The sequence below is a fragment of the Leptosomus discolor genome, chromosome 4 (assembly GCF_034619465.1).
Source record: "Leptosomus discolor isolate bLepDis1 chromosome 4, bLepDis1.hap2, whole genome shotgun sequence".
Lineage (NCBI taxonomy): Eukaryota > Metazoa > Chordata > Aves > Leptosomiformes > Leptosomidae > Leptosomus > Leptosomus discolor.
The window spans coordinates 9,831,260-9,859,066 of NC_141394.1; the positions used below are offsets into that span (position 1 = coordinate 9,831,260).

Here is a 27,807-nt window from a genome sequence, read left to right on the forward strand (position 1 = left end):
ATGCGCAGCGCAGCGATGGGGGCGCGCCTCGCTGGGTGCACGTGATCTCTTTCCTTGCGGCGGGGCGGCGTGACGTCACGCGGGCTGCGGCGGGAAGTTTCGAACGCGGGAAGGGAGCGCGGTGGTGGCGGCCATGATCCTACGGGCCCGCCCCGGAGAGGTGGGTAGGGCCGGGACATCCGTTGGGCCCCTCGGGCGGAGGGACAGCCCTCGGGGGACGGCGGTGGCGGCGGGTGTCCCCGAGGGGCGAGCGGCGGGGCCCGCCCCCGGTAGCTCAGCGAAGCTCCCGGGGAGGCGGCCTTGGAGCCAGCGCCGCTGTGCTGAGGGAGATGTTGAGGGGCTGACAGGGGCTCGCCGGGCTGCCTCGGCCGTGAGGGGAAGGGGGGTTAGCAGCTCGGTGTGAACGTGTGCCGGCAGCGTTCCTCTTCGCCCCGGCGCCCACGGCGTTCCGGAAGCGTTCGCGTTCGTCCAGCTGCTTTCGATAGCGACAGGGTCGTTCTGTGCCCTTTAAGCGTGTCCCTTTGCACCGTTTCGCGCCTTACGAAGCACCCGGCGGCTGCCAAGAAGGTGGCAGCCGTGAGAAACGGCGTGAATCGCTCTCCCTTCCTCAGGGAAACCGCCTCTCGCTAGTGAGAGCAGCTGACAGCCTTGCCTCGTCTCTGGGCCCCTTCTCGTTGCGGTGCTGCTGACGGGTTGACGTGAGGCCGCAGGCGCTGGTGGATGCAAGTCGCAGCACTGCTCAAGCGTTATCAGCCAGCGTGTCCAGCAGTAAGTCACGGCTGCTGGAGAGGAGTGCCTTCTGTGATGGTTTCTTCCTGGTTTCATCATCAAAGGCTATTTTCAAAGTTAGTGTGATCTGACTTGAGAGAGACTTGACTTCATGGCTAACTGGTTTTGAGTTAGTTCTCTTTAACGTGATTAAGCATGCATGACCAAGTCCAGAGTCGAACTCGTGATAAAATGATTCTGTTAATAGCTTCTGCGGTGTTTTTTTTTGCTGCCAGTAAACAGGTTTAGGATAATTTGTTAATTCTGAACAGCAGTATAGGCACCGGGGGTTTCAGAGTTGCCAGCCATTCATTTAAAGGCATGAATTCCTCTGAAAGTTAGAAAATATGTTGGCATCTATTAAAAAGCGCCGGTTTTTACCAGCAGTCTTTCTGTGGATGGTTTTCACCCGCATCAGCTATGCACCACTGTTTTGACATTGTCTCGCACCTAGCTCTTTTGGAGGGGCGGGGGGGGGGGGAGTGAACTGACATCTATGTGTTTTGTCAATAAATTTCCTTCACAACTCTGGTGGATTCTGAACGTTTCCCTGTCTCTCAGGCTGTATGAAGATGTGAATATTTGCGCAACAAGCTGTTGGATGACTGTTTTGCTAAAGCAATGGCTTCTCAAGAATTTGCTGTAAGTAATTTTTAACGCCGTGTACATTTAAGTAGAAATAAATTAAAAGACACTGTAGCTGCTGTATTATTTAAACATTTTATTGCTTATTATTATTTCAACATTTTACACCTTGAAAACAGGTATTGTACACTCACCAAAAAATGAAAAAATCAAAAACGTGGCAAGATGGAATTCTGCGGATTAGAACTGGCGGAAATAAGGTGAACAACTCGGATTTAATATCACCTGCTACTGCAGGACTGGCAGTGGTGATCTAGGAAATAAAATTAGTTATTTAAAATTCTATTTTTTCGTTGCAGGCTATCTTGTTTGATGACAAAGGACAATGTTTGGAGAGTATTTTTATAAAATCTCAGGTATGTTTTGCTTGGAGGTTTATTTTTATGCTTGATTGTGGTTTGTGTTTCAGGGAGCGTTTCAAACTCTTGTTTGGTAACACTTTTCCTTATTGTGGATAGGAAAGTCTGCTGCCATGTAAATAGTGGAAGGTGAAAACAGCTTCTATTTATTGAGAAGCCTTACTGCTTTTCCAGAACCAACGTACAGCTTTTATCGAATTTTATTCCTTTTGGGTAAAAGCAGTGTATTACAGTGATGCATTAAATAAGCGTAACTTGAAGCTGAGTGCTGATGCTTTCTAGTTTATTAGATTTTAATCTGAAGTATTTATATGGCAGCTGTGATATGTTGGGTATAAATGTCTAAAATTTTTACGTACAAGTATTTAGAAGACACTTACTGTTTCTTCTGTCGCACTGTGACGTACACATTGCTGCTTTCCCTTTTCTAGTTGAATGCTGGAGATAATTTAGAAAGTGAACGGTATTTGATCACAGTTGAAGCAGTGCAAGGGAATGAAAAGTCTTTTGAAGATCAGCCAAGGAAAACAGAAACTCCAGTAGCAGATAGAAATGGTGTCAAACCTGGTGTTCTGCCTCCAAGACACCCGTCTGTCGGCTTGAAAAGGAAGTTTACGGTATGTCTTTGTTTCAAAAGTGATGTCTGATGTTAAGATGCATTTTAAAACACAAAGGGCACATCTTCTAACGAATGGTAAATATATAGAGAATGTCTTCCTCTTTTTTTTTTTTTGGGACCGTAAGCCAGAACGTGTTACCGGTAGCTATTTCTTCCAGAGTTTACTAAATCTGGTGTTGCAGGATTGCTGTTGCTAAGGCTGCAGTGAGAATCCCAAGGGCTAGAGATAATTTCTGTACACGTGTGGAATCGTCATGTGCTGCTGGATCAGAATATGTTTTGTGGAGCATGCCCTATTTTCAGCATTTGGTTACAAAACATGTTGTTGATTGCTGAGTAGAATGAATTTAAAATTTCTCTCCCTAGGGCTTCCAAGGGCCACGCCAAGTTGAAAAGAAAATATCAACAATGGAAGATGGAGAAAACCCAGCAATATTGCCTTTATCTAAGCAGTGTCAGGGTACTTTTCCATCCAAGTTTTACATTACCTCTCCATTATTTTCTATGATTTGCAAGAAGGATGCAGAAACAAACCTATCTGCAGACTTTCACGAAGGCGCTAATGACAGAGAACACATGTCTCTCTCCTCGCTGCTTTCAACTCCCTTTCTTGACAGATGTGAGGAGACAGAGAAGCAAGACTCCCACCAGTGCATTGTGAAGCCAGAATCTCCTCTGGTGACCGGGCACGGCAAAGCCAGCGGTCAGACAGCCGGTCGCGGGGCAGTGTCGCACAACATCAGGAGCACAGCGCAGATAATAGCTCTGCTGCAGTCTAAACCGACACAAGGATGCAGAGAGCGAACGAGGTCTGAAGTCACGGAATGTCTCTCTAGGTTTCAGGCGTCAGAAAAGGCAGATGGTTTACACAGCCAAAAAAGCACAGTCCTACCTGCTTTTTCAGGCAGCCCTGCCAAAAGGCTCACTGACAATGCTCAGGGCCTGCCTTTTGCAAAGGGAGCTGTAAATGATAGAAAGGAATGGACTGCTGAAATGCTTCTGAATTCAGCTGAACAACCTTGGGATAAAGAAGTCACAGGACAGAAATGTGACAAAGAGGCAAATAATTTACGTCGAGACTTACAAGATCCCTGCAATACAAATAGTTGCTTCCTACCTGAATCTGACACAAGTGGAGTGAGTGACTGTCAGTTTGTCCCATCCTTAGCTGATGTTTTGTGTTCAGCAAGTCCAATCCCCTTTGAAGAAAACCTCTCCAGATATAGGGAGCATTCAGTGACTAACGGTCTTAAGGAGAACTCATCTGTGACAGTGCAAAGCAAGCTTCAGCCAAGACAATACGCAGAAAGAGAGCCTCGTGGCCTGGAGCTCTCTGCAGACATAACACTGACTAAAACTGCAATTGCAGAGGAGGAATTATGCACACGTGGCAAAGACTGGGGTCCAGATGAGCAGGTCATGGAGGTTAACTTTAATCTAGTGGAGGCTTTTGATTTGAACGACAGAGACAATGAAGACCTGTGTGAAAGAGATGCAAATAAGCTCACCGAAGGAGACATGCTTTCACAAACTCCAGATTGCTTAAAAGGAGAAGATGTAGCACCAACTGCTGCATTGAGACTTCGTTCTCGCTGTGAAGTAGCAACATGCAGTAAAAAGGAAGAAGTCAAATGCTTGGCGTTTGGCGGAGAGAACACTGGAAACGGCTGCACTGGGGGTATTTCACCTCAGCCTTGTGACATCAATGTCGGAGATACAGGGCAAAGCGCAGAAGACTCTGCGAACCAGACCAGAACTGAAGTGGAACTTCTGGGTGATGGACACAACATAAGCGAGGTTAATGAAAGTCAATTCAGTGTTGAAGCCACAAACGATAGGAAGGGTCTCGATGGCTGCGCAGCCCATACCATTCACGGCATGTCGTGGATAAACAGCAAGCGCTCTGATCTTAGGCCTGGGGACGCAGATCTTGATGAATGTCACTCTAAAACCAATACATTTGAGGAAATTGAAAGTATTTCGTGTATTTCTACCAGCAGAATAATGCCTGTGATGGACGAAAGGACTGAAGAAGATGTTACGCAGCTTGGCTGCATGAAATCCCCAGATGTTGATTTAGAACGCTTCTGGGGTACTAGGAGTGATGCCATTAAACCAGGTAGTCCTTTGCTGGCGTTGCCACGACAATCAGTTCCTAGCTGTGGCTCATTCCGATATATTGCAGAAAACCATCAAAAGGTATTTGGCTTCTCACCTCAGGAAGATAGTCTCATTTCCAGCAGTTCTATCTATCCTATAGGAAAAGGCCATTTGTCTCCAGAGGAAACAGCAGTAGGTGAAACTGAGTTTGAAAATGTAGAGAGCGTAAATGCCTTTCGTGAAGCCTGTAAAGGTGAAAGAATAGGAGTGGATTGCCTGAAATGCACGGCAATGGCTGAAAATTCATCAGATCTTCCTGATCTAGTAAACGATATCGTGCTCCTAAGAGCTTTGACTCAACATAGCACAGCATTAGAAAGCTTACAAAACATGGAGGAAAACAATAGCATGTTATGTGCAGCAGAGACTTCTAAAGAAATACTTGAACCCCTTGTGAAAGATGAAGGTTAGGTCAGCTTCTATTTTAAAATGAATTCTGTATGACTGTACCTACTTGACTTCTGTACTCTTGTCTCTCCTGCTGTACTCTTGTCTCTCCTGCTGGACAATTCATAGTCAGAAGTTGTACTTTTGGAGTGATGCCTTAGGCAGGTTCCCTCATGCAATTTTTAGTGTTTAAAGCACCAATGTGGGCTCCAAGTCTGCGTCTTTGTTTGCTTTACTTCAGTTAAATCCGAACGGTGCAATTGTTTGCATGGGTAAGGTTTGTAAGCCTAGTAAATATTCAGATGTTTTCATGTAAGAAGAATACTGTAACTGTAACTTATTACGCTTTTCCATCTCTTGTAGCTGTAAAACATATTATGGGAATGCCTTACTCAGAAAGTACACAGGCATCTTCCTGTTCATACTTTGATTCTCCTGGCCTCATGGTAACCAATTTTTGACTACATATATCTATCTGTATAATATACATTCATTTTCCACCAGGCTTCTTGAATAAAATTGTTGGTTTATGAAACTAGAGGTTGGGCTAGAAATTGCTTAGAGGCATCGACTAAGAAGCTGCTAGTAAACAGGCAGTGTCCTCTTGCAGACCCTAGTGCCAATAAATGTTCAGGAGGCCTAATGTGTGACAAGAAATTTAACGCAAATTGTAATATTTAGTTGCGTTTAATATCACATTAGTATGCCTGGTACTCCTTGTTCCCTACCCTGTCTTCTTTTATCATCTGTTTTTTCTTTTCTTTCGCTATCTTTTTGAATGCATGGCTTTCCTAGGAGTCGTAGCACTTGGGTTGAAATATACTGGCAAGTCTGTTTGCGCTTGACGCTTCACATTGGTTTTTGTCCAATGCTATTGATAGTTGTTTTCTTTCAAGGCATCCGAAGTGTAAGAAAGATTTTAGATTAAACCCTTTTTCCTGTCCCATTTGAAAAAGAAACTTTGTTTCTTATCCTATTGTGGATTGTTCTGGTGTCCAAACAAAAAGGCTGCAATTTTAAATGCTTTCCCTTCTATAAATACAAGAGATTTCTTAGCTTAACTTTTCACTTTAAATAGTTATTAAATTGTAAGACTAATCAGCTTTTGACACTTTTCTACGCAACCCAACTGTGTGAACAATTTATTGCAGAAGAGAGAGACATGTATTCTACCAATAGCAGCGGCCCAACGAGACCGTAGGACATCTGACTGCCAACCAAAGGTACAATTCCTGTGGAACTGAAGGATAATGAATAGTGTTTCTTCAATTTCACTTCAGTGGTTTACTATTTGCAATATCTGACAAGAAGTCCTAATAAATATTTAACCAGTTTCATAATGGGCTTCTCATCACTTCATAGTCCAGTTGTCTGTGGGAAGTTTTCCACCGAGAGTTTTGAACTCAAATTTTACAATACAAAAATAAGACTGAACATGCTAGATCAGGATATCAGTTTTCTGTTGATAGAGATTTGTGCAAAAACTTTATTGCTGCCGACTTGCAGTAGTGCAAGAGAAAAGCATACTCTTTTTTTTTATCTTCTGCAGTTTCCAACGGATTATTTTTGTTGTATGTGTTAAAAGCACCTTTATTGACTGTAGGTAGTTCCAGAACTGTACTTATTTTCAGTTAACGATCATTCCCATGTATCGCATAGCCTGTTGCGTTTCAAGGGCACCAAGTAAAGGGGTCAGCAGCTAGTGAGATACTGTTGAGAGCTCCCTGCTCACAGCCAGGATGGCAGCAGTACCCAGATAATACGGAGTTTACAGCTGAGAGATTTTTGTCACCCCTGTTTTCAAGCAATTATGTCTTTTCTGACTTCAGACAGGTAAAACATTTTTTTTCAAAGCTATTCTTACTAACCTTAGTGCAAGAAAGTATCCTGTAAAAGTAGGATAAAAGAGAGTTCATTTTAGGAATACTAGAGTCATATCAAAATCGAAGAAACTAAGAACCAAATGTAGTGCTTTGTGGTTAAAACTTTGCAGTTAGACAATTATTTTTACTTGTCTTTGTGACAGGAGTATGCATTTGCAAGATGTAACTTGGTTTGTTTTTTTTTTTTTTGGTTCCTCTGATCAGTTTCACTTTGAAAAATATACATGGTCATAATGTGTGATACTAAACAGAGAGATTTCTTCTAGAGAAAAGTGGCAGAGGGCTTTTATAACGATTGTTTCCTGGCGTTAGCGGTATAATAGTCACCTCAACTGGATTTAAAATTAGGTATATAATTGTTGGAGAGTTCTAAAGCAAGGGTTAAAACTTTCTTTCTTGCATTATGATGCTGTTCCTCCTGGATGCAAAGAAACGCCGCATGCAACGATAAATAAAATATTTTTTTCTAATGCAGTATGGATTTCAGTATTTAAAATAATGGAAGAAAATTGATATTTCATGTTTTACTTCCAGAATGGGCTAGGGATACAGAAGAATTATGTCTAGAAATAAGATTTAGAAATAAGAAGTTTAGAAATAAGGTTCCCACAGAGATAATACTTCTATAGAGGATAAACAGTTTCATTTCTAACAAGTTTTTGCTTATCCTTTTTTGGTAAAGTCTCCAGGCTCAAGAAGTCTTCATGAGGATGATATCAACTTTATCAGAGAAGAGAATTTTCAAAAGAAGTCTAACATCATTAAAGGGTCAAGAACAGATCGGTCCCGTAAGTGAAAGTAAAAGTAGAAGGACAGCAATTGGCCTCGGAACAATTACTCTGCATGACTTCTGTCCTTCCCGTATTTGTCTTAGCATTGGCCTTGAATGTGTATTCTCAAGCTCCACCATGGACAGTGGCAGCATCACCTTCCCAGCTGGATCTGAGACAGATGCAGTGCACTTCATGGGAACCTGACAAGGTGCAAACGGGCTGTCTCTTCTAGATCTTTTTGGCTTTATTTCCTGCGTGGTCACGGTAGCAATTTCTTGTTTTATCTCAGCTCTGAGGGACATTTCAGTTGTTTAGAATGATGGGAGAATAATGACAAATGAGCTATAAACAAGTTTTTTTTTTTCCCAGTCATTCACTTGATGTGTTAATTCTTCACCTGTAGATGATTTCATCAGTAGAACTGACTTCCTTGCTTGATCCAGACTCTACAGTTTCTCTGGCTTCAGGAAGTGAGGAAACTATTGGAGACATCCAGGAGCCCCTGATACACAAGATCTTGCCAAGCGAACCAGAACTTTCAGAAATCTTTTTCAGTAAGAAATTGTAATTGCACTTTACAATATTTTTGCTAGAAAATCTTTGAGGATATTTGAAGCATGGTGAGTTGCACTATAAAAGACAGTTACCCAGGGGGCTGAAATACACCATGATATGTCTGGGTAAAGTTTGATTTGTGTTTGGCACATGTTTTTCACTGGGGGGGGGGTGTTACCTTTTTTTTTTAAGCAAGATTTTAAACAGTGTTTTCCAAATCGTCTGAATTAGCCTTGAATCCCATGCCACCCCGCCCTGCCAATTATATTCTCCTGAAAGAGACTTCAGTAGAGTGTTTTCATTTTATAGAGAAAAAGCAGCTTCTAGTTTTTGGGGTGGGGGAAAGGCTGTAAGCTAAGCTTCTAATTCATATTAATGTTTTAATTTACTTACCTGCTTTTAGTTTTCTTCCATATTCTGTCTTCTTCCAGTTGACACCTATCAATGACTGTCATTTCTTATTGACGGTGACTTTAAGTCAAAAGGACGCTGGTGGTACTAGAAGCTTATTTGTCTACGCTGGTTAATATTAATTTACTCAGTTTTATGGGTGATCTTTTTGGAAAAAAGAGCAAATTTTAAGCTGGCTTTTTTCCAGCTGTCACGGACCTACCAGATTAATGACCTCCAAAACACAATAATGTTTAAATAATTTTGACTAAACATTTGCTTTTCTACCAGTAGAGTGCCTACAGAAACATGTTCTGAATATAGGGATTTAAGTATTAACAGAATCACAGTTGAAACCACTCATGTTATACAGAAATTTAGCGTGCTCCTGCACAGGCATGATGCAAAGAGCTTGCCCATTAGAAGACAGGATGTAAAACGAAGAACGTAGAATTTTTCCTTATCTTAGGTTTTTTGTACATCTGAAGTTAATGTGCCGTCCGTAAGTGCTACAAGTTGCTTGTAAGATGTATTTGCCCTACAGCACAGGAGAAATCCAGCTATCCAGAGGCCTGCAACCTCTTCAGGTTTAAACCCACAGTTAAAACACGAGCTCCATTTGTCACGCTTCCTGCCACTGAGAAGATTTGTGACGTTTATCCAACTAACAGCGAGGAGGTCCAGCAATCTTTGGGCTCTTCAGCAGGGCATTTAGGCAACAAGTCAGCGGTATTTCCCATTAGTGCTTTAGGCCCGGAGGACAGAAATTATGAAACCTCTGTGTTTGGAGAGGATACGGAAGACGGACAAAGGGAATCGGTACAAGTGTTCCCTAATGTGACTTCACAATATAGACAAAGCAAGTGGCTGAAATACCAAAACAGTGCTCAGTGTGACTTGATCACTCAAAACAGCGATGATAGCGAAGTGACTGATGACATCTGTGCTAAGGACATCCTTGGAATGCTGCTAGGTGACACAGGAGAGAGCTGTGTTGTGAATAAAAGCGCTCCCGGCTCTGCACCTCTACTGGCAGCGAAGAGCATGCCTGGGAAATGCTCTGCAAATACCAGCGACCAAGATTTGATTTCAGAGAGGAAGTTACTTTCTCTGCACTTAGGTCAGACACCTCTGGCTGAAGCAACACAAAAGGTGTTAAGTCATCTGAGCTGCCACACTGTCACAGGAGACGGCCAGGTGTGTAACTGTTCAAGCAAACACAGTTATAAGTGACAGAAACACCTTTTTCTGGACAAAGAAACTGCTTTTATCCGATTTCCTGCAAGATATTATCAGTGTGGTTGGATGAAATGTTTCTACATACGTAGTAACACAAAAGAGTCTCAGCTACAGAACAGCAGCTGCTAATGTATTAAGTGCCATGATTAATCCTTTGTAAAGGTAATTCCTTGGCGCACGCAGTGCCACATTTAATTTTTTTTTTTTTTTTAATCTGAATGTTGATGGCAGGAAGAGGAAATAAAAGCTGTTGGGCTGTTTTGTCATCTGTAAATGGTAAGAAAGTGTTTTCAAGAAGTGTTTTGCTTAATTGTGAAATCAGCATTGTTTTAACCAACGCCCATATCTTGCTTCAAAGCCCAGTCTCTGATTTTAAAACAAATTTATTCTGTTTTAATTCTGGAAGTTATGGCATTGAATAAGCACCTAAAAAATTAGCACAGCTGTTTGTGACCAGTAGACTGTCTTAAAACAAATGGAGTAAATTGGAAAAAAAACCCACAACAACCAAAACCCACCAAAAAACCCCCACTGAAATTAACTGCAAGTCAATTTTAAAAAGCTGTCAAATGGCTGGTTTTGAGAGTTAATAAAAGTGTTCATTTTTTTGATGCAAACTTAGTATGCTGTGTTTTCTAGTTCTTTAAAACTGTTTGTACAGTAAGATATTCCTGTCAAACAGGTGTGGAAATCACTAGGGTATTTCATATACACACTGGTATGCACATTGTGCATGTTTCTATATGTGTGTTATCCATCTATATGGGATTTTTAAAAGCCGATGAAGCGAGCTGTCACTGCGATCCTCCCAGCAGTGTAGATGGGTGGAAGCAGCTCCTCAGGACTAGCTGGGATGGCAGGCACAGGGATGGCTTGTGGTATGCTATTCCCTGAAGCTCTCTAGTCTGGTTCTTCCTGTCCTAGCCTTGTGCTACCTTCGCTATAGTTTCATCTGATGGATTTAATTCTGTGCAGAAACGCTGTTAAAAATGGGGTTTGAGTGCTCCTTCCCCATGTCTAGGGCTGAAAACGTGATTCAGAATTATATCATTTACTCTAAAGCCTTTGAAAGCATTATCTGTGTTGTTAGAAATACAGGCTGTTTGTCAAGGGGCAAATTTTACCTTCTTGGTACATCCCAAATGGCAGTCCAGGCTCTGCGCTGTAGCTGCAGGGGTACTTAAGGTCCCTCCTGTTGGCAGCCCTGTTGAATGCGTGCTCCCGGACTTACAAAGTCTGCCAACAGTTGTGATGGGGATTAGTATTTTTCTTCTGGGAAACTGATTCTTCATTGACAGTCTTCATATCGAAACTTCTGGTTGCAGAAACAGGCCCTGAATTTTTTCTGTTTAGCTGTGTTTATTGAGAGCATGATATATAAAAGCAACAAAAAGGGAAAAGAGAAGAAAAAATCGATAGGTTTTGGCATATCTGTACAGTAGCTGTTGATCAAAATTTGTGTCAGGGTTTTGCAAGTTTTAATGGTTTATTTTTCTGTTTTTTAGGCCACAACGATTTCAGAGTTGTCTTTTCCTAATGTGGATAAAGTAAAAAATGCTAGTCTCCCCAAAAGAAAGATTTCCATACCAACTGTCTTTCAGTCTTATGTTCACTACAAACAGATTTTTAAAGCTGCTCTGACAGGTACGTCTAACACCGGGCTGTGTAAAATGAAACCCTGTATTTCTGGAGCTTCACAAAGCAGGGTGGGAGGGAGAGAGAACATCAGCATTGGAGCAACTGTGTGTTTGGTTTTGGATCCATACACTGAAATATATTCAGCCTATACCCAAAATTACAAAGGCAAACAAAGACCAGTTACACTTCCGTTCAACTGTGTAACCTTGTGCCTGTTTACCAATCTTTAGATTCCTGTCTAAGCTTGTTGTTTGGTTGGTTTTACAGTTATTTAGTGTTTAGATCATTTGGAGTCGTACATTTAAATGCAATTTGAATGAAAGTAAGGCAGTTAATTGCATGTGCAATATGTGAATCTTGCAGGTCGCATGGTTTCTCTTAGGACTCGGGTTAACTGTTTTGATTTAGATTTGGGATTGAACATTTCAAATGAAAATGTATTTGTTTGAACATTGTGTACTCGTGCAACCATTTTAAGGCTGTACTAATTATTTTATTCTCCTTTCTATGTCAAGAGCAATTAAACATAATGCTGTTTGAGTTGTCACAAAGATTACACAACGCTCTTTCAAAAGCAGATATATCATTTTACACTTCGTTAGAAGATGAGCAAAGCGAGAGCAAAGCAAGCTGCGTTCCACTCTGCAATCACATGCATCCTGCTAAGCTCGTGACGGTTAAAAAAGAGGGTCAAAACAAGGTGCTGTTTATTCCTTGTTTGTTTACAGTTTGGGGCATTACAGGGCAATTCTGTATGATTTACAACTGCAGGTTAAAGTGATGTGTTACAGAGATAGTTTTTAAGATTAGTTGTAGCATCCACTAGTGTCCAGAATTGTAATAGTAATTGTAGATGTAATAGTTTTCTCCGTACAGAAACAGCTTTATATATGTAGAGGTAAAGACCTGAATTTATAATTTATAGGTAATATGGGATTTCTGTACGGTATGATTACACACGTTGGCTTCGGAAGCTGAGAGTTCTGGGAACACACTTGAGTTTTTCAGCCAAACACAGTGAAAACTTGTGTTTATCTGCTTATTTCTACAGCAGGTCTACTGCTTTGTTTATTTTATTTTTCTTTTCTTGTTTGTTTTAATGTGCTAAAGTTTGGTTTGGTCTGTCTCCCCCCCCAGGGTCGTTTGTTCTACGCCTGCGATGCCCCAAAAGCTGAGCAGTGTTCCTTCTTCAAGTGGATAGAAGATGTGAACCCCGCACAGACAAAATCCAGACCTAGCGTAGTGCTTCGTGATATAAAAAGCGTTGGGACGTACCTCAGAAGCCAAAAGATTTGTCTCTATGAGGGCTGCCAGCTTTTGGTGAGGTATTCTGAAACGCTACGCACCTTTCACGAGTGCTGTGTGAACGGCAGGGTTCCGACATGTCCCAGCAGCTCTGCCTTTCGGTAGCAGTTAACGGCCACTTCTGCTGTGGATGTTTAAAGAGGCTGCAGTTCTGTGTCGAAATGTGAACGCCAAATGAGTGAAGGAATAATATTCACAGCAGTGGCATTTCAGGTTCTGCGCTCTTCTCGGCAACAATCCAAACTGCTTGCCAGCAGCATCATCAATTGCTGAATGAAGTCCCTTATGATTGTTGCATTTGAATAATCTTTCTTAAGAGAGTTTGATTTATTCTCTTAGTGTTTCTAATTTTAATGTCAGAAGTTGTATTGAAGGCTATTCTGTGCTGTAAACTGTAGGGGAAACAATTTCATTATGGCTGAATATGAGCGAAGTATTTTGCAGTCAAGATAAATGTATTTAAAACTTTGTAATGTAAGATGATGAACAGCCACCAAGATCTGGGCTAATCTGGCCCACTCTGTGGAGCTTTCTTACTTTTACTGGTGAATCCAAAACGTGCCTGTGGCTTACATTCTTTTTCTTCAATTACAATTCAACAGGAAAGCCTTTGAAATTCAAGCACAGCGGTGTAGTAAGTTCAAGAAATTTATGAATACACCTGCCATATTTGATGGTGATTCCAAAACCAAATTATACCTCAAACTAAGCAGAAAGGAGCACTATTCTTTCTATAGCAAAGGTAAGCAAATCTTCAGCAGCAGCAGAATTGTCCATGTCATGTTGTGCCTTGAAAAAATTTTAATTTGTAATCTAAAGAGAAAAACGGAATCCTATTTTTAAAACTCCTGACAAACCCTGCTAGTTCAGTTCCCATTCTAGAAGGGCAACAAAGTATCTCTCATCAATTAGTCTTTTCTTGGAAATGCTCAGCTACCTCAGAAAAATATGACTTCCACATCCTTGGCTTTGGAGTCTATTAAATCTGCCAACTGTGAAGCTTCAGGAAAGCCCAGTGTTCAAACATGATATTTAAGGAAAACTTGACTGGGTATCTCTTCCAAATTATCGGAATGACACAAAGTTGGAGGACATTCGGTGATTTGATCCAGATAGTCTCAACAGCTCATTTCGCTGCAGTAATTTTTGAAATGATACCCAAACCTTCATAGTTTGTCCACTTTGCTGTTGAAAACGATGCAAAGAAAATTAGGCAGAAACAAACATGTTTGTGCACGCTTTACCTACAGACCGAAATGTTCTAACGAAGCGGGGTTTGGTAACTAAATTCTGAAGCTCTGCGTGGACAAAACTTTTACTTGCGTATGATAATTTTTCATCATTTTTGTTATAGGGCACCGTTACTGCCCCTAACTTGGAAATCTCCCTTGCTCTGCAATATATGGCACAGGAATAGCGCAGTGAGCTTTAGTCTCATCAGGTGTGCCAAATAAAACAGAACATTTGCAGGCTCCAGTATGTGTTGGCTTTGAAAGGAAAGGGAAAAACGCATGTTTCAGTACTTGCTAATCTTTGGCAAAAGCGTGGTTACCTGGGTTTGTAGTATGCTGCAGTGATTCATTCCAAGTACTCTCAAAATCGATAACACTTCAAATGTGTCAGAAGAAACACCGCTAGGCGCGCCAGGAGAGAACTTTGCAGCGACCATCAGTTTCAGACATTAAGTGCTAGAATAACTGCAAATTACGTATTCACGTTTTTCAAACTTATTTAGAACTGCCCAATACCCCCTACTTTCACGTTGGCGTGGTTTAATTTGTAGCATAGTAAATGCTGAGCTATTTTGTCCACCTTCATTTCCTTTAAAAGGCAGCAGTAGAAGCAGCTTATGAAAATTCTGTATTTTTCTTGACAGATGATATCTGGGTTGTTTCAAAGACCCTGACCTTTGATCCCCTTGATACTTTCATTGCAAGCAGTGCTTTCTTTGGACCATCTTCCAACAACGAAGTGGAATTACTACCACTGAAAGGCTACTCTCCCTCAAACTGGCGATCAAATAGTGAGTTCTACACCAAATAATTCAGAATTGTGGGAAAACAATTATTGAGGGGAAAATTTTGCCAGCAATAAAGGATGAGATTAGAATTTCTCAAATCTAATACATGATTTTATTCACAAGGTTTTTTTTTTTCCTTGAATTTTTGAATATGTATCTTGAATATAGTACTTAATGCAATTAAACCTCCAACGTAGCTGGTAAGAAATTCTAAATGGGTGATGAAGAAATGAGGCTAATATAAATATTGTAGTATAAATAATATAATAGAGGATGCAAACTGACTGTCAGAGTGTAAGCAACAGTACTATGTTGTTACAGTCCTCCAACAACAAACAAACAGAAACCCCAAACAACTCACTGGAAAATTTGTATTTCTATAAAAAGCCAGGTATTAAATCTGTGACTTGGCCGTGTCAACGTTCCTTTCTGTGCCTTTGTTGCTACAGTCTAGAATGACTAAAAAATTGGTGTTTCAAAATTCAGAAGAAGCAAAAAAACCTCTAGTTTTAGTTATTGTCATCATTGCATTTTCAAAAGAAAATATTACTAAACCCAGCACTGATGTTTTTTAATGAACCACTGACCTTTTTATTCTTCAGCAACCTGTTCCGAACTAAATTGCAGCCATCCTTCTTTTTTGGTTTTAACTTTTTGGGGGGGTATTTTTGTAGTATTTCACCATCACTGTTTTGGAAACAGTAAGGTCAGTGGGCCTTAAGTGCAGAAGGAAACAGTGTGGGTCCACTATAGATGTTGTGGGGAAAATGACAAATGTGCTGCCAAACATGATGCAAAAGTTTCTATTTTTGCTGTTGAATTGAGCTAAAGTTTTGTTTTGTTCTGGTTTTTTTTTGTAAAAGAAAGAGCTGAAGAATGCATTATGTAGTCGTTCTGGAGCTAGCAATAATATACCTCTGCTTACTTCCTTTTAATGCAACATGGAAATTGTGTGCTCGGTCACAAAAGGCTTTATTCCTAGCACTTACGGTTAAGCAGGTAAATTGAGCGGTTTAAGTTCACAAATTAATCTTTTTTAGGCTTCCTGTGTAATCACTGCGGGGAGAGTTCCTGCAAAGCACAGGTCAATGAGCCTGCATTAACATCCTGTGCTGAATTACATTCAGAAGACTAAAAAATACAGAAAAAAGTTCTTTGTGGGCGTACATGCTATCAAAATCATGGCCTTCAAATGCATTTGGAGGTTTCGTTTTGTTTGTTCTCTGGGTGTGAATTGCAGGACTGGATCCCTCGAGCAGTCAGGGTCTGGAAGAGTTAATAAATAGCTTTTCAGTCCTAATGCTGTTGAATCACAGCATTTTGTTTTTTCTTAGGGAATTTTTGCTCCTAACTTTCATTGTGATCATAAATGCAGCTTATTTCATAATTCTATAACCATCACAAAACTAAAAGCCTAAGTTGTATGAAAATAAAGCTCTAAGTAATGTTTAGTTGTCGGCAGTGATAAACAGCAGCAGCAAAACAGAGGTATGTGCGTTACTGAACATCTCAGTAACCTGTTACTTAGGCAATCCCTGTGCCACAGAACCTTAGGAAGCTGGCAGTGAATTCAGAAAATTATAACTGAATACTTGTTCTGTTCTTACACTCTCCCCTAGGCATCTGCTTTTGTACACTTTGGAAATAGGCTAGATGGAACCCGAGTCTGAACCATTCTTACGGTCCTGTCTTGTCTTTTTTAAGAAAAAATCTGCTTAGCTATTGCGATACAGACCGTTTACTTACAAAATATCTCGAGTGTTTTTAAAACGAGTACGGATTTTTATCTAAGTTTCCCTTCCAGAAGGTTCCTAGTGTTGGAGTCACCAGTACTTCAAAGTAACACACCTCAAACAGAAGGGCTAATAGGTCTTCTGTCCTCATCTGTAATATTCAGTCAGAGATGGCAATTGGGTTAACTTGGTTTCTGTTACAGGAGGCTAATTACTCTTTTGGCATTTGGTAATTTGCTTATCCAGCTGATTTGGAATTTTGTCTAATTTCATTTTTTCCTTATTTTATTGTTCTGTGGCTGTTTCAGTGTGTGTTCATGCCCTGCTGGTTTGTAACGCTAGCGGTGAGCTCACATCTTTGAGAAATATGGAGGAGCACTTCAGTCCATCTACCTTACCGATAATACCATATCTACTGAAAATGTAAGTTACTGTTCCAGCGATACTGCGAGTATACAGTATGGCAACAGGTCCAGAAAAAACCCCAACAAAACCACCATGGAGTTTGCCCCATTAAAAAGTAGACGAGGAAGACTAAAATCAGAACCACAGTGCAAGGAATGAACTGTTGACGATGCAACTTTCATTTCTGTGGAAATGAAGATACAATGGTTGCTTAGCTCTTAACTCAATTGTAAAGGTTTGGGGTTTTTTATTAAAGCTTACCTGCAGCCCGTGTTTTACAACCTAGAGATTCACACTGGGCATCATTATGACCATTAGACTGATGGTACAGTCGCTGACTGTATTGAGTTGATGTATATGCTGCACAGGGGTTCAGCAGAACTGGTTTTCCTTCCCAATTTTGAGAGTCACTTGACAAAACCTAAAAATAAAATATTTTCTTGGAGAATCGGAGCAATATAGGGATATTCACTATATAAAACAAGTAATTAAATGCTACCTCTGACTACGTTCTTCTGCCACTCTTAGTTCTGTCAGTCTCACAGCCTTGGAGTAAGTCAGATTGAAAGCGTTAACATACATGGCAAGAACGATAAAACCCTAAAGCCTCTTTGATATGATCCACCTTTTACCCAGGGAAGTAATAAAAGGCAGGAATATACAGCCCAGGCATATGTCAGGGTGCAAGGGGCAGCAACTTGTAATTCTGTCAGCTGTTAATCATAAAGCCTCAGCATTTCAATGTCAGGTGAGTAGGAGTATCAGAGCCGTGAGATACAAATTATACATACGCAGTATTATACTGCAAGTTTTCACCATTGTATTTTTCTTAGGAATTTTGAGTCTGAAAACGCTACTAATAGAGTCAACAAAAGAAAATTTATTCCACCTGCCACCAGCCTGAAGCGCACAATGATGTCTGGACCTGTCAGCACCGAAGTGGCAATGGAACTAGCTAAAAAGATGATCCAAACGTTCTCCTTGAACCCCGATCAAGCTACGTCGCTGATTCAGGTAGCTCAGATGATGACCTCATGTGAAAACACCAAAGCAGCGGAAGAACGTCAGATCTTCCCTATCACAATCATACGAGGTATAGACCAAATAACTGTGAGATCTGCTGCTATCGTACCTTTGCAAAAATGCTAATTAATATGTAATGCCATTGTTAATGAAATATCCCTAAATTCTCTCAGTGATGAAACAGACTTGTTTCCGTAATCATACATTTACAGTTCCAAGCAGATGCAAAGGGAGATTCTTACATCTAGGTAAATGTTGACTTATTTTTAAATGTAGCGCAAAAGATGAGCTTGAATAAACTGCCTCCATGTAACGCCGCTCTCCTCGCCTACTTCATGCATTTCCTGAAAATTCATTTTTCTTCGATGAGGCTCCTCTGATAATGACCTTCACATAACAACATCCATTCTATCAGATCAGAGCTTTTGATCCTTGAATTTGCATCCTGCCTTTTGCAGGATTTTACATAAGTGTAGAACTCTGTCCCAGCAAGATCCATACACAAAATCAGGAGTTATTTAGCATCTTCTGCTTGGTTCTTTTCATATTAAAAACTCTTTGTCGTGTATCAGCTTTGCTAAATTATCATATAATTTTTTTCTGTTACATGTTGTTCTTTGCTGCTTTATATTTCCTTCTATCTGTTTCATCCCGTTTCAACATGTACAAAAAGGCTAGTCACATCTTAGTTTGAAGATTATTTTTTTTAAATCGGTATTGAAAAGCAGTTGCCATAAACATAAGTTTTCAGATCCTGTCAAAGTAAAGAGGTTGACGATAATGACACTCTTAGTACAGACACCACTAGACTTCAATTGCCTGAGCTTTTGTTAGGCTGTCAGGCATATTCATCTAGCTAAACTTATTAGTCATTCCAAAATCATCATCTCTCAGATCCCTTATTCTGTACCCAAGGATGTGATATGAGGGATGTGCATGCAGATACTTGTATTCTTTTAACGTACCAATGAGACTCCTTAGCAAGTAATGCACGGATTCAACCAGAAAATGTAGGAAAAAGACCATAGCTTCCCCTCCTCTGTAGTTTTTTTGTCAACTTATCGCAGGCAGTAAATGCGAATGTAAGGCACCTCATTGCCCCTGGATGCTTCGAGCTGCTGAAGCAAGCACGTGCCATGTTTTTTACAGGGTAGTATTTCATAAGATAAACTTAAGTTTTAACAGTTGATTAAACCTGTACTTTCTCGAGAATTTTCACCTGTAACTTTGGCTTTTTCTTCCAAAATACCAGGTGTTTTTGGAGCTGGAAAGAGCTATCTGCTGTCTGTTGTGATCTTGTTCCTAGTACAGCTCTTTGAAAGCAGTGAAGCTACGGAGGGTCCAAGGCCAGCTCCATGGAAACTTCTGATTGCGTCTTCCACTAACGTTGCCGTTGACAGGATACTGCTGGGGTAGGTTACCCAGGTTTTTTACAGACTATTGTTCAAAACCAATAACGCACTTAAATGGTAAAGGTAATGGTGTGGGTATTTCCAGTATGACACTTCACAAAGATCGCATTCTTTCCCTAGAGAGTGTCACACACAGGCTTTTATTTCACCCTTGCTCCTTTGCACAGCATGCAGATGCTACCATAAGGCTGCATGAATTTACATGAGACTAATATTGGGCTCTACTCTCATCAAATTTACTATTAAAATCCATCATGACAGAAAGCGGTATTGCTCAGGAAGCTTTAGGAAGTAGCAGTAGAGGCAGGGGAAGGAGGGACGGGGAGGGAGAGGCAGAGGGAGTCAGACTTCTGGGCAGCTTCAGCATGAAGCTAACATGAAATAAAACTCAGGGTTTGGAAGGGTAAAGGAAGGGAAAGTGCAAATGGAAGACTGTTTATGAGAATTGTAAAGGCATGAAGCATTTTTTGAGACCAATCATGATGAGGTAATTTACTTGATTTACTTGAATTCTGGTCCGAGTGTCTTCATCTCGTTAATTGCAGAAGTTTGTGTTCTTCGGTGTTCTGATGTGTCTGTTATCCTTTTTACAACCACTTTGGAATTTTTCAAAATTTCTTTTCACATTTCTGTAACGTGCATCATCTCTTTTTTTTTTCTTTGAAGCCTACTTGATCTTGGATTTGAGGATTTTATCAGAGTGGGAAGCATTAGAAAAATCACCAAAGCAGTTCTTCCCCATAGGTAAGAATCTTAATTTTTGAGGGATCTGAAGCAATTCTAAGATGCACGCTGTAACATTACTATTTTGAAGTAATTCAAAATTGATTGTAATACGCATATCTCAGGGTTGTCCTGTCCGTGTTCTCCCCTACCCGGTGGAGAAATTTTACCCTGATTTAGGAATTCCACTTGTTGCTGAATAGAGCTAATGGTTTTAAACGGGAAATAGTAGGGGAGAACAAAGTAATGGCAGTTACAGATTTCAGAGCGCTGTTATTTTCAATCATTGTAATGCCTGTTACAAAATCTTTTTGAAGTTTACATGCTGGCTCAGGAAACGAAAACGAGCAGTTAAAAGAGCTGCTTGCTCTCATGAAAGAAGATTTAACCCCAGCTGAAAAAGTATACGTGAGGAAGAGCATTGAGCAACATAAACTGGGGACCAATAAAACGATACTGCAACAGGTACAGTCAGCGTGGCGGGATGGGAAAGTGGGGATTCGCTAGGTCTTACCCACCAAGCCCAGCCAACGGCAACTGGGAATCCCCTCTCGCACCTGCCAAGCTCCTAGTTTTGAAAAAGAAAACAAATGTTGGGACTAGGACAGGGTTGATTCCACAGGTATAGCTTAGTGTCTTACCTCTGTGTGACTTCTCCGAGTTGAACTTGCCGTTCCTGTTAGTGATATATGATGAGAGAAACCCTTTCTGAGCTGTATTGCAACCTGATTTGGTATTACCGATCTAGTTTACAAGGTGGGGAGAGAAAAATTTCTGAGCACAGCTGGTTGGCATCGTCACCTTGAAACTAAAATTTATATAGTCATAAAGGTAAAAGATAAGGACTGAGCGAAATTTGTCCTGGAGTTGAGCAGCAACTGCCAAGAAGATTTCAAATATATTTTAAGTGTATTTTACTTTTCACTTCATTTATATTTTACTTTTCATCAAAGTATTACCTTTTAAGGTCACCACTTCCTGTAGAAAAAAGTCTCAATTTCTGTTCTTTCCAGTTATTTGCCTTTTCTCCTCAGACCTAGACTGAAAAAAATACCAGCTCGTTGTAGAGCTGATCTGAGCAATTTGCTTCTTGTGCTTATTCCTCGTGGTCTTTGCTGCCACTTTTGCTGCTGGGGCTCAGAGGGTTTTGGAGAATTGTGTAATCTGAACTCTCTCTGTACCAGACATGGTCTTAAAATACATGAATATAGGAATCTGCGAATGATTCTAACATATAAACACCCCACGTACAAGAAATTGTAACCTTGGATCAATCTCTGTGTGTACAGAGTGCTTTTTACTGGAAGTTAGAATATAATTTTTTGAGGCCCAGTGAGTATGAGACAGCATGCAGTAGAACTGCTAAAAATTAATTTAGGTGTCTTGTGCCGCGGAAGCTATAGTTACGTACTGCACAGAGATTAACTGTTAAATGAGCTTAACTTCTTGTCTGCCCGTTTTCCCCTCACTAATAACAAAGGTGAAGGTTGTGGGAGTGACCTGCGCTGCCTGCCCGTTTCCGTGCCTGAACACCCTGAAGTTTCCCGTAGTCATGCTGGACGAGTGCAGTCAGATGACTGAACCTGCTTCTCTCCTCCCTATCGCAAGGTACAGCCTGCCTTTTGTGTTTCAGCAGAGAAATAACTTCTAGTTAGCAGTGACACCACCTCAAATAACCGCCAAGCTTACACGTCTGTTTAAGAACATGAACTCTGAGGTCTCACCTTGGAGAGCAAGCAGAGTAATTTTAAACTGAGGCCTGCTCATAGGTGCCTTCCTTGAATTACCGTGTTATTTTAACTGTGATGGAGGAGGGAGCCTGATGGAAAGCACTCTGTGATCTGTAAACACAGCACACGCTTTTGTCATAAATAGTTTGGCGTCCCTTTTGGAACTTTTCTTTCTTATTTAGGTTTCAGTGTGAAAAGCTAGTCCTTGTAGGAGACCCGAAGCAATTACCGCCAACTATTCAAGGGTCTGAGAGTGTTCACGAGAAAGGACTGGAGCAGACTCTCTTTGACCGGCTTTGCTTAATGGTACGTACGACTAACCACACCTGTAGAAAAGATGGAGGGTGAAACTGTAGGTCCACTGAAGTTGCTAAAGGAGTTCAGGTTTCGATGTCAGAGGATCAGTGTTTCAGCCTGGCTTTTAATTAAGCGGTAGTTAATTCTAGTTCCATTCTAGTGCATTTCTCTGCAAATGTTATTTTCACAGTGGACAGAAATTTGTAAGCATAACAAATGTGAAAACATGGATTGAAAACCAACGAGAGATTCCGCCTTCTGCTCCTTTTGTGCAGTTTTCAATCCAGGTAGGAGCATCAGAGGCCACAGGATTTGTTCTAACTGCTGAGGTGACTGTAGGATGGTTAAGCCAGCTTACTGCAGGAATTGTTTCCACTTCTTTCTCGTTTGACCTAGCTGGCATTGCAAAATATTTAGTAATTCTTTTTCCTAGTCACACTTTCTGTATCATAATCCTTTAGGGACATAAAACAATACTTCTTCGGACACAGTACCGATGTCACCCTGCCATTAGTGCCATCGCCAACGAGCTGTTCTATGAAGGAAATCTGATAGATGGTGTTTCCAAGAAAGACAGGAGTCCTTTATTGGATTGGCTTCCAACACTATGTTTTTATAGTGTTAATGGGGTAGAGCAAGTAAGTTCTTTAACATTTCCTTTATGAAAGGTCAATATCGTAGTTTTTCCTCCATTCGGTTCCTTTTTGCATTCTGCTGTTTGCGAGAGCTACACTGGAAATCTTCTTCCCTGCTTCCAGACTGAGAGAGACAACAGCTTTTATAACATGGCGGAAGCTCATTTTGCGGTCAAGCTCATCCAGTCTCTGCTCGCAAGTGGAATAGAAGGGTCTGCAGTTGGCGTGATCACTCTTTATAAATCGCAGATGTGTAAGGTTTGTATAATGTAGGCATCAATAAAACAGTTCTCTTAAATGTGTCTGTTTATTCTAAACATAGGCTCCCTTTCAACTAGGAAGAGTCAACGAGGAGTGAGAAACAAACGCTGGATAGGTGAACTGGAGTTGACTGTAATTTCCCTTCCTTATTTTAAAAAAAAAAAAAAAATTAGTCAAAATCTTCGAATTCAAACATAGGATTAAAAAAAAAGTATTTCCATTTGTTTTCCTTCCACATGCACATGCAGAAAACTGGCAAATTAAGTAGTTTGTAATTTCCATAAATGAATTAGAGGCTGTTACAAGCTGGTACGTGTGACAAGGACCGGTAACGGGGGATCTGCTTGCAGTTCAGCTCTGCACGGCTGGAGTCGTACCTCAGCCCAGTCATCCAGGACGTGACATGGGCTGCTGTGATGAGTAAGCGACCGCGCTGGTTGCCACACGGAACGCACCGGTGTTCTGGCAAATACAAGGTTCACGGCGTAGTATTCTCCTGTGATGAGCTGAGGTTTTGCTGTCGCCGCTCTCTCTAGTCTCTTAGTTCGCATCTTGTGTAGACTCGGAGTTGCTGAGTGCATTTGCTCAGGACGAGTGATTGCCCGTGAGGAGCGTTAACCCGTCACCATCCCTCTTCCTTTGCCTATAGATCCAGAACTTGCTCCGAGGCGTTCACTCCGAGGCTTTTGAAGTTAAAGCTGTCCAGGTGTCCACTGTAGACGCGTTCCAAGGAGCTGAGAAAGAGATCATTGTTTTGTCATGTGTAAGAACAAGACAAATTGGGTTCATAGACTCGGAAAAGAGAATGAACGTTGCACTAACAAGAGCAAAGAGGCATTTGTTAATCGTCGGAAATCTGGCCTGCTTAAGTAGGAACGCGCTGTGGGGCAGAGTAATTCATCACTGCAAAGGTAATACCTTCTTTTCGTGCATTTTTGAAACCATGCAGCTCATATCTTCAATTAAACTACGTATAAACACTTTATCGTGTATATATACTATACATACTATATAATAAAGTATATCGTGTGCATGCTATATGAACCAGTACATTTATTACCTATAAAATACAGTATATTGCAGGAAAACACGAGTATTTGCAAGCTGCATGTTTGCAGTTTTACCTGCAAGCTGGCTTTATACCTGAAGGGTATTTGTTATCCACTAACGGGGCTTCTTTTTCTTACCTGGTGCCATCAAAGAGCACGCCAGTAAGGAGAGCTGAAACCCACTGCTGCATGTCTAGTCCTTCCCCGTTTGCTTTTACGCAGACAGAAACAAGTTACAAACAAATTTTTACATACAGCAGTATTTCTGAATAGATAGTACTTAAATAAAGGAAAGAAAAAGGGACTTGTTGCTTTCGGAAGACAAATTTTGAGCAAAAATTTCTAAATTTTGACAAATTTGGAAAAAAAACAATGCTACTGGGGATCACCTATCTCTAGCAAGTAATTCCTGTGAAGAATAATTTTCCAAGTAGAAACGTTACAGCCAATTGATAGGCTGGGGAAATAGATGGTCACATCACCACAGACTAATGCCATGATGGATGCTGTAAAGGGAGATGTAATTACCCTGTTTATTGCTGCTTTTAGGATGTGAAAATGGATTACAACACGTAAGCCAGTGCGAGCAGCAGCTAAACGACATTCTTGAGTGTTATTTGGAGAAATGGAAGGAAGAGGAACAGAATAAGAAAAAGGAAAGATAAAACGTGCGCCTATTTCATGAAGAAAATGTGAATTGTGTGTCTATAGAAATTATCGGAAGATTTCAAATCTGTATTTATAGAGATATTGCAAATTTATATTTAATGTGGGAAATTTTTGTTTGTATTTCAGTGCACTGATACTTCTGGTTTGAGTCCTTGTTTGTATGGCTAAAAATTAATAAATTAACTTTATCTGCTTGATAACTGAAAACCTTTTATGCTTGCGAAAGACCTAATTGTATATTACTATTAAACTTCAGTTGAGATATACACAGAACATTGTACCTTAGAACAAAGCTTGCATATTTACAAATGGGTGACATCTAGGAAGGAGCACGGCTAAAACAATTGAAAGGATAAATAAAACAGAGTAATTTCTTCAAAGAAAAATTCCATGTCCTTAGTCCATTAAATCTTTGGACGTCAACGAAACAAAATGTGAACGGATTGACCTGTATCTAGATTTTTTAGGATACGATCACTCAGCTGTGTTTGTAAACTACAAAAACGCTGAATGATTTTGCTTTGAGTGCTGTTGTGTCAGAAACTCTTGGACAAGAAAAAAAAATTCATTGCCTTTACCATGGGAAAAGTTTGACCGTAGGCTGTCTCAAAGGTGGACAGAGGAGGCTCAGCGTTTGATGTACGAGTGGTGGGGAGAGGTGGGCTAAGCATGGACATCATAAAATCTCTGGACGCTGCCATGTTGTTAAACTTCTTCCAGAGAAGACTCTGAGGTACGCCGGAGAGCCTGAAGTTATTAGATGTAACAATCTGCTTTCTTTTTATGCAGCTTTGAAGTAAATCACCTGGTGAGGTGCATGCAGTGATGCAGTTGCCACTGGAAAGAAATCAGAATTGTGGGAAACACTGAACTCGTGAACACTTACAGCACATGAGCTGACAAAGGGACTGGTTAGCCTGGGGTGATGTAAGGAGAGGGGATATGGAGGAATAGAGGGAAAGGTTATCTTTAGGAACACAGGGGCTGTGTGTGTGCAGCTTCTCTGCATTAATTTCATACCTGCTATCCGCAACGGCTGGCAGATGTGCGAAAACCCCTGAACTACCTCACTGCTGTGTCTGGAAACAAAAGCAGAATGTTTTGTTTAGTTTTGCCTGAAACCCTATCTCTGCTCTCAGCTTTTCAGGCTGTTGCCCAGGTGCTTCTGCAGAGGCTGCCTTTGAGAAACAGCCTATTGCTTTATGCTTCTATTTCATTAGAAAAACCATTAAAAAAAGAAAGCTAGCCCTATTCTAAAAGCAGTGGGGCTAGCAGCTTCAGTGAGGTGATTTTCCCCTCTGGTGAGACCCCACCTGCAGTGCTGTGTTCCCAGCACAAGACAGACACAGACCTGTTCGAGCAGGTCCAGAGGAGGCTGTGAAGATGCTCAGGGGGCTGGAGCACCTCCCCGGTGAGGACAGGCTGAGTAAGTTGGGGTTGTTCAGCCTGGAGAGGAGAAGGCTCCGGGGAGACCTTAGAGGGGCCTCCCAGTGCTTAAAGGGGGCTACAGGAAAGGTGGGGAGGGACTCTCGATCAGGGAGGGTAGTGATGGGATGAGGGGTAACGGCCTCAAACTGAAAAAGGGGAGATTTAGATCAGATCTTAGGAAGAAATTCCTCACTCTGAGGGTGGTGAGGCACTGGCACAGGTTGCCCAGAGAGGCTGTGGCTGCCCCCTCCCTGGCAGTGTTCAAGGCCAGGCTGGATGGGGCTTGGAGCAGCCTGGTCTAGCAGGTGTCCCCGCTGACAGGTGACAACTGTCAATTTGGGCGACTTTAACCCGCCCGCGGCCTGCCCCGCTCCTCCCCGCCGCCGCCGCCAGGTGGCGCCGCCCGCCCAGCGGAGCGCGGGAAGGCGGGAACGGCCCCGCGGCCGTCCCTGAGGAGGGTCCCTGAGGAGGGTCCCTGAGGAGGGCGGGAGCGGGCCCTGAGGAGGGCCCTGAGGAGGGCGGCCAGAGGGGCGAGAGGCGCGGAGAAGCCGAGCGGGGGAAGAAGAAGGAGCAGCGGCGGGGTGAATAGCGCCTTTAAATTACTGCTGACACCTCGGTTACAGCTCCCTAAAATCTCAATCAACAGGCCATTAGAACTCACCGGGAGTAAAACTAAATCCTCGTTTAAGTGTATTTATCCGCTCTCTTTTCTCTCTTTCAAATGCTAAATCCATTTCAGCATATGCCCCTTCTTTCTCTCGCCTTTCTCTAAAGACTGGCAGCCCGTACTACTCTTGTAAATATGAAAGATGCTAATCATATGACATATCACGTCTCAGTCGGAGCCTGGAATAAAGCCTTGAGATTTGGGATCATTGCCTCCAGACAACAGCTTCATCAGCCGGAAAGTTGGTTTTTTTCTCCTTTCCTTCAACTCTCAATCCCTTCTTTGTCTGGGGGAAAATGCAGCCAACTCGAGCCACCCCGGCCATATGGTTCACTCTGTGTTTTCTTAGTTGAATCCTGAATTGTTTGTGACTTGCGAAGGGGTTTTTTTGGGGTGGGTTTTTTTTTTTTTTGGAAGCGTGTATAAAGACGTAGAAGAGGCTGACTGTACCAGGGCGGCTTCGCAGGGTTACTACGTGTTCTTCACGTGTTTGTTTCACACACTCCTTCTGCGGCCACTTCACCACTGCCTAGGAGTGAAAAGATAAAGCCCCGGCCACGCTTTTTAACAGTAACACAACAGATTCTGGGAATCTGGTTATTTTTCCCTTTGGTGGGTGGAAATGCCGCCTTCAAACATGATTTGTTTGTACTCATCCGCAGCCTGGTTTGAACTTGCGGCGTGCGTGACACAAGAGTGTCTGCTCACCAGCAAGTCCCTTCTAGAAATGCCTTGGCTAAGAGAAGCTCCAAAGTATTTTGAGTAAGGAAGAGTGGCTTTTAAGACCCGTATAAATTAGGAGCTGAATGAGTTCAGTGCGCTCGAGTTTGGATAGCCCCCTGTTTGATAGCAGCCTGCCAAATTTTCTTTCTCTCTTTCCTTACACAAACCCCCAAAAAAGGCCCTTTCACCAAATCATTAAATTCTACAGAGGTGGTCAAGCTAGTCCTGCTTTTCAGGCGTTCGAGAAAGAAAAGGGTCCTTGAAGTTTAGAAGATGCCCAAGGAAAACTCATTGAATGACATCAAAAGAAT

General features: G+C 41.5%; 1 protein-coding gene across 1 annotated transcript; it reads left to right on the top strand.

The window, feature by feature from the left end:
- The first annotated feature begins 1,389 nt into the window (after nucleotides 1–1,389).
- Nucleotides 1,390–24,674, top strand: ZGRF1 (zinc finger GRF-type containing 1). The gene is made up of 28 exons (XM_086464417.1): nucleotides 1,390–1,410; nucleotides 1,533–1,613; nucleotides 1,713–1,769; nucleotides 2,204–2,389; nucleotides 2,758–4,543; nucleotides 4,643–4,957; nucleotides 5,302–5,384; nucleotides 6,063–6,161; nucleotides 7,504–7,609; nucleotides 7,696–7,812; nucleotides 8,014–8,148; nucleotides 9,084–9,736; nucleotides 11,284–11,422; nucleotides 11,932–12,116; nucleotides 12,554–12,741; nucleotides 13,324–13,463; nucleotides 14,598–14,744; nucleotides 16,783–16,897; nucleotides 17,713–17,972; nucleotides 19,155–19,314; nucleotides 19,981–20,058; nucleotides 20,355–20,502; nucleotides 21,518–21,645; nucleotides 21,950–22,073; nucleotides 22,526–22,702; nucleotides 22,823–22,957; nucleotides 23,610–23,871; nucleotides 24,559–24,674. Exons 1-28 carry the CDS (start codon nucleotides 1,390–1,392, stop codon nucleotides 24,672–24,674), a joined length of 6,141 nt encoding a protein of 2,046 aa, XP_086320543.1.
- The last annotated feature ends 3,133 nt before the right edge of the window (nucleotides 24,675–27,807 follow it).